Source organism: Danio aesculapii, chromosome 3 (genome assembly GCF_903798145.1).
Source record: "Danio aesculapii chromosome 3, fDanAes4.1, whole genome shotgun sequence".
Taxonomy (NCBI): Eukaryota; Metazoa; Chordata; class Actinopteri; order Cypriniformes; family Danionidae; genus Danio; species Danio aesculapii.
Window position 1 is genome coordinate 24882913 of NC_079437.1, and position 14208 is coordinate 24897120.

General features: G+C 33.8%; 1 protein-coding gene across 2 annotated transcripts in view; it reads right to left on the reverse strand.

The window, feature by feature from the left end:
• ntn1b (netrin 1b) overlaps positions 1-14208 on the reverse strand; it is an 89109-nt gene that overhangs the window by 26623 nt on the left and 48278 nt on the right. For both annotated transcript variants that reach the window (XM_056453476.1, XM_056453475.1), the window contains exons 4-5: positions 9185-9334; positions 3727-3780 (exon numbers count right to left, since the gene is read on the reverse strand). In XM_056453476.1, the coding sequence (XP_056309451.1) occupies positions 3727-3780; positions 9185-9334 (204 nt within the window). The remainder of the gene's footprint in view (positions 1-3726; positions 3781-9184; positions 9335-14208) is intronic.

The window sequence follows — 14208 nt, forward strand, 5'->3', positions numbered from 1 at the left end:
GGGGGGGGTGAACTAGAGGTGGAGGGAGTGAGAAAGTGTGGAGAAGGGGGTGGTGTCAACTAAAGTAAATGATTCTGACCGGTCCATATTGGCCACGCCTGATTTCCATGTAAATGCATGCGCAGAGGACGGGACGGCTTTTGTGTGGCGATGGCCCTTGTCCGCCTTATCCTGTCTCTCTTTGATAAGACTGGACAGACATTAGGCAAGCAGTACAATGCCTGACGCTACCATTACTCCCACGTCCACCAATAATGGACGTCCCCTGTGGAGGGACAAATGTCTACTTAATAGAGTCCCTTTAGCACAACTGTGCTGCTCATCAGGGAACCACACTAGCTTGCTTAGTACTAGATCAGTGGTGGCTTGCTTAGTACTAGACCAGTGGTTGGGGGTGGGGGGGGGTGTTCCTCGATTTCGAAAAATCTCATATATGTTATTAAACTATTAGAATTACCATATTTTAACCCACAGAAGATAAAAATTGTACTAAAAAGTTACATAAAAAAACATGCAAATAAAAAGCCATCAGCTAGATTAATGACAGAGCAATAGTGTTAGAGCAACAGATTGATTTTACGGCACAATGTTAAACTTTGACACCTTAACGCCACTCACGTATAAAAATAAAGGCTATAACTGAACATGGAGGATCATCTCCAGGTGGTGGTCTAAAAATTAAACCAAGAATTGTCTTGTGCTGTAAACATTGTGCCCATGTTTATAATCACCTCCAAGGATAGTGGGGGTCGTGAGTCACTGGAATTGTTATTTTGGGGGTCACTGGCTAAAACGTTTGGGAACCCCTTGACTCTAGCAGGGCAGGTGACGAGACTAAGAGAAGTAGTTGAATAAATTAATTTAGGTTTTAAATGAATAATTTAATTGAGGTAAATTTATATCTAATGAAAGTTGATAAGTGAATAGATACTTTGTAGTTGAAGACAGAAACATGCTGTGATACACAAAAATAAATGTGTATCATGACATGTTTTTTATCAAATATTATCTGATTTTGAGATTTGTCATACAATAAATGGTGTAAATATAATATTATTTAAATACTGGTCCAACGTTTTTGACAGTAATTAAAGACTAATTAAATCATTTAAATAATACTTAAAGGCAGTACTTCAAGGCTGCAATAAATAGTGCCAGTACTGTGAAATATTATTACAACTATTGCAATTACTATAATATTATATAACAGTTTTCTTTTTTTTTAACAAATTTTACAATGTCAAAACTGGATTTTCAGTATCATTACTCCAGTCTTCAGTGATCCTACAGAAAAGACTCTAATATGATGTCTCAATGCTTATTTACAAATTATCATTGTCAAGAATGCTATTCTACTTAAAATTTTTTAATGAACCATGGTACATTTTTTTCCAGATCGTGATTAGTAGAAAACTTTAACAGTACAGTTGATATACAGTTGTAGTCAGAATTATTAGCCAGCCTGAATTATTAGTTATTATAACAGTAAATAATGTTTTACTATATATTTTTCAATATATTTTACTATACAGCTTAAATTGACATTTAAAGGCATAACTAGGTTAATTATGTTAACTAGGCAGGTTAGGGTAATTAGGCAAGTTATTGTACAACGAGGGTTTGTTCTGTAATCTATCGAAAAAAAATATATAGCTTAAAGGGACTAATAATGTTGACCTTAAAATGTTTTTTAAAAAATTAAAAACTGCTTTCATTCTAGCCAAAATAAAACAAACAAGACTTTCTCCAGCAGAAAAAATATTATCAGACATACTGTGGAAATTTCCTCCTCTGCTAAACATCATTTGGGAAATATTTAAAAAAGAAAAGAAATTCAAAGGGGGGCTAATAATTCTGACTTCAACTGTATATTCAGTTCTTATTAGTATAATTCTATATTAAATCAGTAATCGTTTATATTAATTATGCTGTTATTTTAGTTTGATACAAATCACTGATAAATACTAAGTTAGTGATCAAAATGTTGCAAACTATTTTCTTTTTTTTTAGTTATTGTGTTTATCTGCAAATATCATAGTTTTTCTCAAGCATTTTTAAGCTACATTAATCCTAATAACTACTATGATTTTTGTACAAAATAATTTTTAAGTGATATACATTTCATTTGTTCATAGGGACTATGTATAAAAACACTTTACATTTACAGTAGATGTGTGCAAAAATAGACTTCCCTTACAGGTAAAATTGAGCAAGACAATATAGTAGATTTAATGCAATACTAAAGAACAAAAGAAAAAAATATATAAAATCGAATGCAGGTCATGACACAGATCAGATTTAAACCAGCATGACCACATCAACTTGGTGGTTTCATGAGCACTAACCAGTTGTTCTTACTAAATAGTTTGAGAGCGGAGAGCCAGAGTTTGGCTGAATGGGGCGACTGCACATTCTGCAGTTCTTGCACAGCGCAGACAGTGATCGGGCAGCCTGGGTAATTGAGGATGAATGAGCGTACACGAGTGTGTTCTCCCTCACAGAGTGTGACAGGAAAGCAAACTCGTTCAAATGAAGCATGTAATCAGATTAAGGTCCCAGGCAGTCTCACTGGTGACTGAGACAAAGCAAAGCCACGGCTTATGTTGATATCGTCATGATTGAGGAAAAACTCCAGCAGATCATGAGGGGAAAGGGATATTTGGGGCTGTGTTTTGGCAAACTAAGGCATGCTGTAAAGTCAGCGAGGGGTCTTTTATCACCCTGAAGGGTTTTACTGTACTATTGTGTATGATGACTTTGGTACGCGGAACAATATCTGCTAATTAACAATTGTGTGAATGTATATTTCAACAGAAGTGAAGAGAGTATAAGGTGGTTTCTGTTTATTTATGCTTTGGAATAGCTTTATGTGATGTTGATCTCTGAAAACAGTGAATTTCACTTACATTTTTAGTAGTCTGAAGCACTATATTTTCTGGGTTGGTCAATTAAAAAACAAAACTAAGAGCTGGCAGTTATTTTGCGCATTTATTTCTTAGCATATAAACAGCATAAAAATGTTTGCAGCATTTAAATAAATAGTGTAAGCATAGTGTACACAAAATATCTAGATTATTATTCATTTTATTATTAAGCTTTTAATTTAATATTTTGTTTTATTCATGTCATTGTCACACACACAAAAAAATTTGTACTTTGGATATGATCTTTTTTTTTTATTTATGCGCAATTATTTTATTTAACATTATATACAAGAGTTATGGAACCGTGTTTATGCCTTATAAATATAAAAAGTAAAAAGGTAATTTTGAGAAATAAGAAACCTCTAAGAAATAAAGGAAAATAAGTTTGCTTGCCCTGATATGAAAACAGACTTTTAAAAATACTTTAAGTTATTAATATAGCATTAATTTACAGTGCTCATTTTGTTTAAAGAGTATGATTAAAACATAGTTGTAAAAAATCTGAAATACTATCTGAAAAACAAATTTGGTTTTAAAATATACACTGTAAAAATGATATGATCAAATAGTCCTGACAACATATGTTTTTAGTTCATTGTAACTTATTAAACCAAGTTAATCATGTTCTAACTTAATTTTATAAGTTAAGCAAGCTGTATTAAGACAGTTTAACATAATACAAGTTCAATAGATAGGATTTTTTACAGTGTAGATGTTGGTGTCTAATAAGTGCTTTATTTAGGTCAAACAGAAACTGCACCAAATTTTGAAGGTATTTTAGTTTGTTGTTTTCTGAACTCACCTGTGGGCTCATCTGGACTGCTGTAGGAGGATGTGGGAGCAGCAACAGGAATTTCTGTAAAAAACCATCAAGAACAAGCAATAAAATCCTCATGTCATACTTTAATTGCATTACTGCTATCAATAAACACTTCACTTGTAGGTTAAAATGATAGTTCACCTAAAAAATTATTTTACACAATATTTACTCATCCAGAAGTGGTTCCAAACCTTTATGGACGTCTTTCTTCAGTTGAACACAAAAGAAGATATTTTGAAAAATGTTAAAAACTACCAAACATGTGCAACCAAAATCGCACAAATTTGTATTATTGTACTCCAATTTATTGTATAGGTACTGCATTCTCAATAAAATTCTAAAAAGAATAAATGCACTTTAGATACCTGGATGATGCACTCATTCAACCGATTAAAAAAGTGTGAAATTTGGGATGACAATAAAGTCATACAGTACACACAGTGCATAATATATAATGAGTCATTTGGGACGCAATTATTTACTACCATAGAAGCAAAAAAAAAATACTTTGGATGTCAATAGTTACAGGTTTCCAGCATTTTTCAAAATCTTCTTTTGTGTTCAACATAAGAAAGAAACTTAAACGTGTTTATGACAGTTCATTTATTGAAAGTATTTTGTCTATTTCCTTTATTTGCTGTTTTTTCTCACTGTCTATAAAAAATAAGAATCATTTTCAAGGCATTGTTAATTTGTGCTCAAAATTTTAAGAGTTCCCCTGCGAAGTCTTGCATCCTACTATGAACAGCAGGTGTTAAGGATGGCACATAAAATACTAGGTGATAGCAAACACCCCAAAACAAATATTTTGAGTGGATGCCTCCTGGGCGATTTCTAAGGACAATAAGATGTTCCACAAATTGGTTTACAGTAAATGTTCTTTTGTGCCTGAAGCAATTCAGTTACGTAATAAATGTAGTTAATCAATAGGGTTGGGTCGATGGCCGATAGACATCACGATGCTAAGCAGGCATCGCGATCCTCCACCCCCATCGCAGCAGCAACCCGCTTGTGAAAAATACACACTTAGGCCCCGTTTACACTAATACGTCTTAGTTTTAAAATGAAACTAAAGAAAATGATCTATGTCCACACTGGCGTTTCTTATAGCATTTCTGAAAAGCCATCCTTCCACACTATACCGCTGAAAATGCTGACTACATGACCACACACACACACACACACCAGGCAGTTCCAGGCAGTCAGCAGGTGCTTTGAGCACAAAACCCCAGAGAGCAGTGCACGTCGGACAGTTTATCAAGGATATACCGCTGGACTGCATCTCACTAGTTGTTAAATGTGATATTAAATTAATGTTCTCTCTATCTATTGACTCTTCTGTCTTTTGAATCTATCAGGTAACATGTCACATCGTCAGTAAACTGCTTCAATCTTTGGCTTTCACACTTGTACTTAGTCATTTTAGCGAAAACCTCAGATACTGTTGGTTGGTTCATGTTGGTTGTGCACCTTTTTTCCCAACCAAGTTTGTCGACGCCATTATAACAACACAGATCACACAGTCCCGCAGGAAAAGTGATTGACAGGTGGTAATTTGTGTTTAACTTATCTTTATATATTTGTGATTTGGTTATGGGTAAAACAAAGACCCTGCGGGTCAGGTAGTTGAAACGGTAGGCTACAAATAATTAATTCGTTATAAATTAATAAATTATTCATAAATAATTAATTCACCGCCACCTATAACGACGATGGCATCGTCCATCGCAATGTTTCACATTAGACATCGAATAGATTATTATTTATTATTAGTTATTATTATATTTTTTGAAATTTTTAATATTTTTTATCTATTATGTTATTGAATTTTTTCCAGTTTTTTGTGTTAAATGTGTCATTCTTGTTATACATGAAGCACCACCATGTCAGAATCAATTGCCCCAAGAGGATTTAAAAAGACTAAACTAAACTAAACTAAACTAAAGAAGTCAAGGGAGAGTACTGTAAATAATGACAGAATACTCAATTCATTTACAATATTCCTTTACTACACATATCAGCTTTATTTGACTGATGGCGTGAAGAACTGGTGGTGTCTAGTTTTAACAGCTTTCCCTCTCTTCCTCATTTTAAGTGTTCTCATCTTAGATTTACCCCAACTGGGGGACAGAGGCTTGTTAAAAAGTGCACTTGGCAAAACATGTGATGTCGCAAATATATAAATATATATATATATATCTGGCTATTAAAACAAAAGCATGGTCAATCACTAAAAATATATGAGAAACTGAATATTTTCCACTCACTAACCCGGCGCTTACTTTCCCTCTCCAGGTTTAACAGCACATTTGTTACGTACCCCAAGAAATGAGGCGAAATTGAGTTTCTTGGGGCTTCATTTGTCTGCGCGAATTGCCAAGCAAATCTGAACGGCCATGGTTGCTTTTGTCAGCCGGCCAGATAGATCTTTATTTCCATGTCATCAGTTACAGCACAATAGGAGCGCTGCGCATTAATAACTGCGCATTGTATTGCACATCTTATCGAGAAATGCCAGCCGCTGTTTGGCTCTGTCTTTAATGGCCACAAAGACCGGCTGCTGCCTTGTTGATACTGCCAATAAACATATCACCCATCATGCCCCTGGAGCAGATTTACGAGTTTAAAAGGCCGTCGGCGAGGTTTCAGGGCAGACGAGGTCATGTCAGCCAGGGCTTTATGGTCTGTTTGACTTAGCAGAGGGCAATCAGCAAAATGTCCATCCAAGAAATAATGGAACAGGGGACCGATACGGAAATTAAATGGGCCGGGGCCATGAAACCATGAATAATAATAATAGGTGTTTATGCAGAGTTTCTTTGGAGCATTATTATTGATGTCTCTGTGGGTGGTAATCATGTTGGACGACCTCATTTGGCACATGAGTAATTTGTGAAAGGAGCTGCATAATAGTTGATTTCTTTGTGCTTTTATAACAGCGTTTTGGGTCATTCTGTTATTTATCCGTAGGTCAAACTCATTTTTTAAGAGATGTGCTGAAATTCATGCAGTGTTTTCAGACTCTTTTTTTTTTTTGAGAATAGCTTCAATTTTAATTATTGTGGTTGAAAATTTTCTTTTATTATTTATACAGCTTATCAAATGTATTGTTTAGTTAATGGCATATGATGTACAATTAACCTTCACGTACTTTTCAATATTCACAAGAATGTTTAGTTAATTGTCAATAGTGGTATAACTTTTAATAAAAAACGGTATTGACTTTGTGTTGGTTTTACAAAAGGGGATGTAGCTAATTGGCAACATTTTTATTAAAATGCAGGGTTTATTTATTTATTAATTTTGTCAATTCATGCTACAGGGAAGAATATGGGAAATAAATAGGTCATTAAATCATGAATAATAAAAAGTGTACATAGAGAGATTTGTTGGATTGTTATTGATGCCTCGTGGCTATCAAAGAAGCTGCATATTAGTTAATTTCTTTGTGCTTTATTGGCAACCATTATGTGTTGTTCCGTCACTTATCTTATTTTTGAACTATAGGTAATTTAGTACACTGTTTTCCTACTATTTTGTTAATTTATTTTCATTAGTAGTGGTTAAGGTCAGGTCAGGTGTCTTTTTTTATAAAGTTGATCAAAATGATTGTCTGACTGAGTGACATCAGGCGTGCAGTTAAATGTTGGGCACTAATAAATATGAATTTATTTTAAAAACCATAGCCAAAAATGATGAAGCTAACAAATGCACAGGATTGTCTTTCCTCATTATCTCACATTAGAAGTTTCTGTCAATTTGTCAGTAGCGGTTTAATGTTTAAAAATATTATAATATTTGTAGAATAAATACAATCATTTTAATCAAATAAATATATTTTTAATCAAATAAATGCACCATTCATTCATTCATTCATTTATATATACAGTTGAAGTCAGAATTATAAGCCCCCCTGAATTTTTAGTCCCCCTGATTTTTTTCCCCTAATTTCTGTTTAACGGAGGGAAGATTTTTTCAACACATTTCTAAACATAATAGTTTTAATAAGTAATTTCTAGTATCGGATTTATTTTATCTTTGCTATGATGACAGTAAATAATATTTTACTTGATATTTTTCAAGACACTTCTATACAGTTTAAAGTGACATTTGAAGGCTTAACTAGGTTAATTAGATTAAATAGGCAGGTTAGGGTAATTAGGCAAGTTATTGTATAATGATGGTTTGTTCTGTAGACTATCGGGAAAAATATAGGGGGGGGGGGGGGGGGGGCTAATAATTTTAACCTTAAAATGGCTTTTAAAAAATTCTAAACTGCTTTTATTCTTGCTGAAATAAAACAGAAGAAAAAATATCAGACATACTGTGAAACTTTCCTTGCTCTGTTAAACATCATTTGGGAAATATTTAAAAAAGAAAAAGAAATTCAAAGGGGGGCTAATAATTCTGATTTAACTGTAATTATATATACATCCTATTTTGAAAATAAATATTTGTATAAATTTTTCAGTGAATTTAGACAATGTATTTTGGTGCATTTAAACAAAAGAGATTTAATAAACAGATATATTTAATAAAATAATATTTCAGTCACCAAACACACTTAGAAATAAAAAAAACAATTCAATTCAATCATAATATTGCAAAAAAAAAAAAAAATACAACCTACAAAATTTCAACAATTTTTTTTTTTTTTTGCTTCTCTTGATTTTTCCTCTTTTTAAAATTTGTATTAAATATTTTTCTATAACATATAAATTTGGGTGTACTAGTTTTAGGACCGTTATTGTAAGTTATTTTGTTAGATAAGCTCCAGATTTTGCTTCAGTACTGACTAATCTAATGTATATGCACAAATATAATATTATATAGCTTCCTGTTAAAAATATTAATTTAAAAGATAGATTTGTGAGGGGTGTACTTATATATGCTGAACACTGTATATATATATATATATATATATATATATATATATATATATATATATATATATATATATATATATATATATATATATATATATATATATATATATATATATATATACAGTATATATAAAATTACACAGATATTATAAATGTACAAATTTTCAGCATGCATTGATCATGTAAAATGTTTCTTATTGTTAATAATAAAACCTCTAAAATATATTTTCAGGATTTCAGGATGGATACAACATTGTACAATTTTTACAGATAAATATACAGCTTTTCAAACATTGTACATAATTCTGGGGGAAAATAAATACTTGACTTTTATACCTAAGTGATTTTTCAATTATTATTTTTTAAATGTAAATTTGGTATTGATGTTGATCAGTGAAATGCATCATTGCTTAGTTAACATCATCTTTAATTTTCAATATCATCTTACTGGCCACAAACATTAGAGAAGAAGTGTGTTTATTCAGTTCCTTTTCAAGAATAAGAATTAATAGCCAGTGATGAAGAGAGAGCAGAGCAAGCCAGAGGAGTCTTACTGATGCAGGGGGCGATGGGTGATCTGCTCTGCTGGTATCCTTTAGCACAGCGGTTGCAGGTGATGCCAGTCACACCATCTTTACATGGACACTGTCCAGTCGTCTGGTTACAGGTCTTACCAGCAGCGCCAACCGGATGACAATCACAGGCTGAAGAGAAAAAACAGTGTCATTGATGCAGTGCTACATATAATGACTAAATCTAGTTGAGCAAAGGTAAATAAGGTGAAAGCAATTTAGTGAAAGAATCATCAAAAGTTTTGGATTGGCTTTATAGAACTGGCTCATAAAAGTAATTTAGTAGGGAATCAGACAATATTTGTTGTGCTGCATATTTTAAATCACTAAAAAGACCAGTTCATAAGAATCAATCAATCAGGAATCAGAGCACTCTAGTTGCTGTATGTTCACAATAGAAGTTTTTAATCCGATCCTCTTTTCAATGCTTAAGGGTTTTTAGAATTTTAAGTTGATTAAACATAAAACAATTAAGTTGTCCCCCAAAAAAACTCAAAAATTGTGTTGTATTTTTGCTAATTTTTTAATTAAGTCGTTTGAACAAGCAGCAAAAAAAAAAAAAAAATTTGAGTGAATTTTTGAGTGAAATTCAGATTCTCGTACTTGTTTGTGTTTTAATTTGTGTGTTCAGACATCAGATTACACAGCTTTGATTCAGCAGAAAGAACCAGCTCACACTAGTCACTTGTTTGAGAATCAGATTACACATGTTGCACTGTATATTGATAAAGTAAAAATAATAGACTCACAAGAGTAATTTGTTCAGAATATAACTGTATATCTTAAAAAGTGGGTGATGCGGTGGCGCAGTGAGTTCAAGCCTGGTTCGAGCCTCGTCTGTGTCAGTTGGCATTTCTGTGTGGAGTTTGCATGTTCTCCCCTTGTTAGCGTGGGTTTCATCCAGATGCTCCGGTTTCCCCCACAAGTCCAAAGAAATATGGTATAGGTAAATTGAGTAAGCTAAATTGTCAGTTGTGTATGTATGTGAATGAGTGTGTATGGGTGTTTCCTAGTGATGGGTTGCAGCTGGAAGGGCATCCGCTGTGTAAAACAGGTGCTGGATAAGTTGGCAGTTCAAAAAAGAAAATGAATGAATGAATCTTAAAAAGTACCGTCACATACCGTGGGGTAAATAAGCAGTGAGCACATCTTGTTTTTTCCTGGAAATAATGTTTCTAAAAGAGCTGTTGACATGGAATTGAACCAGATTTTGGTCAACAAAAAAAAAACATGATGTGTTTAAGACTTATTTTCCCTGTTGTATATGTGAAAAAAAAAAATCTGAAAAAATAGTTGTGCAATTCCAATAGAATGACACAAGCAGAAAGCACTGAACTACTGAAATGTATTTAATACTTTATATAAAAGGCTTTTTTGGTGATGGCAGCTTAAAGACGCCTCTCATATGGAGAATGAAGTCACATGAATTGCTCAGGTGTGATTTTTTTTCACAGACTTCAACAAAGTGTAAAAATCAGTGGCTCTCGTCTATCAAATGTGATCTTTAATTTGTATTTTATATTGGATTCAGTCATTTTACAGCTCAATTTACTTTCTCTGAAAGCATTTGAGAGTTTCCTTGGCTGTCTTTTGGATCATTGTCTTGCTGAAATGTCCATCCTGGTTTCATCTTCATCCTCCTGGTTATGTACAGCAGATGTTGGACTGAAGCAGCTAAATCAGGGTGAAAATCAGGGTGTTGCTGAATAACTACTGAGAGATTTCAGCTGCTGTCTGGGCTTTCACTGCCTTTCTACACCTTACTTACTTTATGTGTTAAATACTTTTGTCATTTCATTGTTTTACACATAACTTAATTTAACTTAAATAACTAATTAGATTTGGGGTTTTTTTGCATATACTGATTTCTTTGGTTGTTACCAACATCCTGAGTAAAATAGTGATGTGTTCAACGTTTATTTTCCCTGCTGTAAGCTGATTTGTTGAGACAACATTGTTTTTTTTTCTGTAAAAGACTTTTTTGTTGATAAGTGACTGGTCAAATTATTCATTTTTTTCTCTTTAACTTACCTTTTTTGTTTTTTAAATACCACACACACACACACATGTGGTGTGGTGGGCTGAAATAATTTTTTTTTGCCTTGACTGTTCATCTGCAGGGGAGCAGCAGGTTATGAAGTCTGGAACTTCGCCATAGAAGCCTCAGTTTGAAATGACTTTGGATTGAAATGAGAACAGTTATGTTCCACACCTGTGTGCATGCACTAAGTCTGGATCCTGTCCAAAGTTAGACGCGAGTTTCTTTGTGGACAGCCAGATACCCACTCCGTGTCTGTAAATGTGTTAAAACCTTTCGAGATCTGACATAGCATTGTCATTTGCAGAGGCCGCACGCCGTCTGATCAAGTTTCTGACGTAAAGACTCTTGGCAAAGCATGACCTCGCAAATAAAGGCTGAATAATGTTCCTATTAACGACGGAACGGCCTGTACTTCAAAGGTGCTCTGGCTAAGCTGTTAGTCGGGACGATCACGTGTTAAAATGTGAGAATTTCTTTGTGCGCTCGCCCTGCCAAATGTTTACCATAAAGCTGCTTTGTTTGAAGTCCCAACTTAACTCTTCCCATCAAGCCGTTTTTATGTAGCCAGGGATTAATTTGGAAATTATATGAAGTGGTCCAGCCTCAAAGCTCCTGGGACTAAAGAGAGCTGATGAATATTAGAAGGCACTTCTTGAATTAGTAACAAAGGCAATTGGTGGTCTCAGATTTATGTCTGCCCTGAAGAAGCTGCACACAGTCACAATAGTGCCAGAACAGAAATTGTTGTTCTGACGAGACGAGCCGTTTCCTCATTAATCATTTGGCTTTTTTCCTCTCTCTCTCTCTCTCTCTCTCTCTCTCTCTCTCTCTCTCTCTCTCTCTCTCTCTCTCTCTCTCTCTCTCTCTCTCTCTCTCTCTCTCTGAGTTTTTATGCAACCTCATAAGTGGCTGATCTGTAACACACTGGATACTGTAGGCACTTTTAAACTACTCTCATCACATAACACATGCAGTTCAGCTCACCTGCTAACACACAGCTGATTTTAACAGAGTTTCTTATGAGTGTACGCTGTAAAAAATGCTGGGTTCCACCAAATCGATTTGTGTTGGGATAACATAAAGGAATTAAGTTAACTTATTAGTTTTTACAAATATAAATATATTGAACATAAATAAGTTATCCCAAAAAAAGTTAAGACTTGTGTTGTTTTAGTTCATTTTAAATAAGAAGCTTGAACGAAAAAGCAAGCGTAATTTTTTTAGTGTATTAAAAGTTAATAGTACAATATTAATATGTTATATTACATAGTAAAACCCAAAAAGTTAAGGTAACTCAAACCATTTGAGGAAACCGATTGCAACAAACCATTTAAGTTCAAAAACTAATCCTAATGAGTACTGTAAAATTAATCCATTTGAGTAAATGAAGCAATTTGAGTAAAACCCAATACGTTAAGGCAAGTCAAATTGCCAAAGGAAATTGACAGCTACAAACCATTTGAGTTATTAAACTAATCTACAGTATATGAGTACTGTGAAGTTACTCCATTTAAGTAGAAGTAATGAGGTATTTAAATAACTGATTACCTTCAACACTGAGTTCAAAACTCTTTTCAAATCAGTAGAATTATCTTTCAGTAAATTTTGGGTTAACTACACTCATTTCATTTGATAAAGTTGACTGTTGGGTTTTACAGTGTATAAGATATTATAACAAGACCAAAATCACAGATTAATGACTTATTAAGTGAAGCAAGATCTATATCATTCTGTTGTTCTGTCATTCTATTTTGTCAGTCTGCCAGTCCTTCTATGGTTTTATCTGTCATCTATATCATTCTTTTGTTTTAATTATTTTAATACCATCCTCTTGTTCTACTGCTATTATTCTATGCTTTATGGACTTTCTGTTTATTGTGCTGTCTATCATTTTATTGTCCTATCTACCATTCTATTGTTCTCTACATTGTATTGCAATTTTATTCAACATTCTGTCAAGTCAACAATTATGTGTGATAATCAACAGCTCATGTGGACTGACTCAATAATATATCAGAGCTAAACTTTGCACTTGAGACACATTTGGCAGCAGTGTGAAGTCTAGTTGACCTGGAGTGCATTTCCCGAACAAGGACGAAACCCGAGGCTGAGCTACTATAATACAATGCATTGTTTGGGAAATAAACCATGAAGTGACGAGTGTTTCCTGAAACTGTATACTAAAAAAATGATTCATTGTATTTATTCAATTGTTAAGGTAAGTGGTTACAAACTATTTACATGGGCTGAATTTTAACAATTAAATTAAGTTTAATATTACTCAGTTGAATTTGTTTGTTTAATTATAAATTGTTTGCAACCACTTACTGTACCTTAAAAAAATGTAGTAAATCCAATGAATCATTTTTTTCAGCGTACAGTAGTTGCTCTGTCGCAGATCCAGCTTTTGTTTGTTTATGTGTTGGGCCTTACAATTTCTCTAAAGAGAAGAGAAAGTACTTTACATTGCTCTCCAGATTCTTCGCACACACTGAAGACGTGTAATCATGCTTTGTGAACTCAAAATGTGTTTAAGCACAGTGTTTTAGCATCAGTGAAAAAGTTTAATTTGGATTGCCATCACTATTCCCCATTGCTGATGACTTAGCTTATGTTAATAAATGTGCCACAAAGAGGTGGGATGCTTTGAATTTCAATGCCCACTTAGCAATCTGTAAAAAGCAGCTAGAGTTGTGCACTTAAGCCACCCACCAACCAGCCCACCGCCGGTTGAATTACGACAGCGCTTATACGCCTTCACAGACGACCCTACAACTCTACAGCACGTAATCTAAAGCAGAGCTGCTAATAATTCAGCTGTAGTAAAAGGAGATGCTGGGGCAATGAGTGTGGAGCAATGCAGCATAGGCTTTAAGTTCTCCTGGCTGTTAAAAAACAAATGGTTCACCTGAAAAAACAATTCTGTCATCATTTGTTCACACTTAAGTCATTCCAAATAGGATTA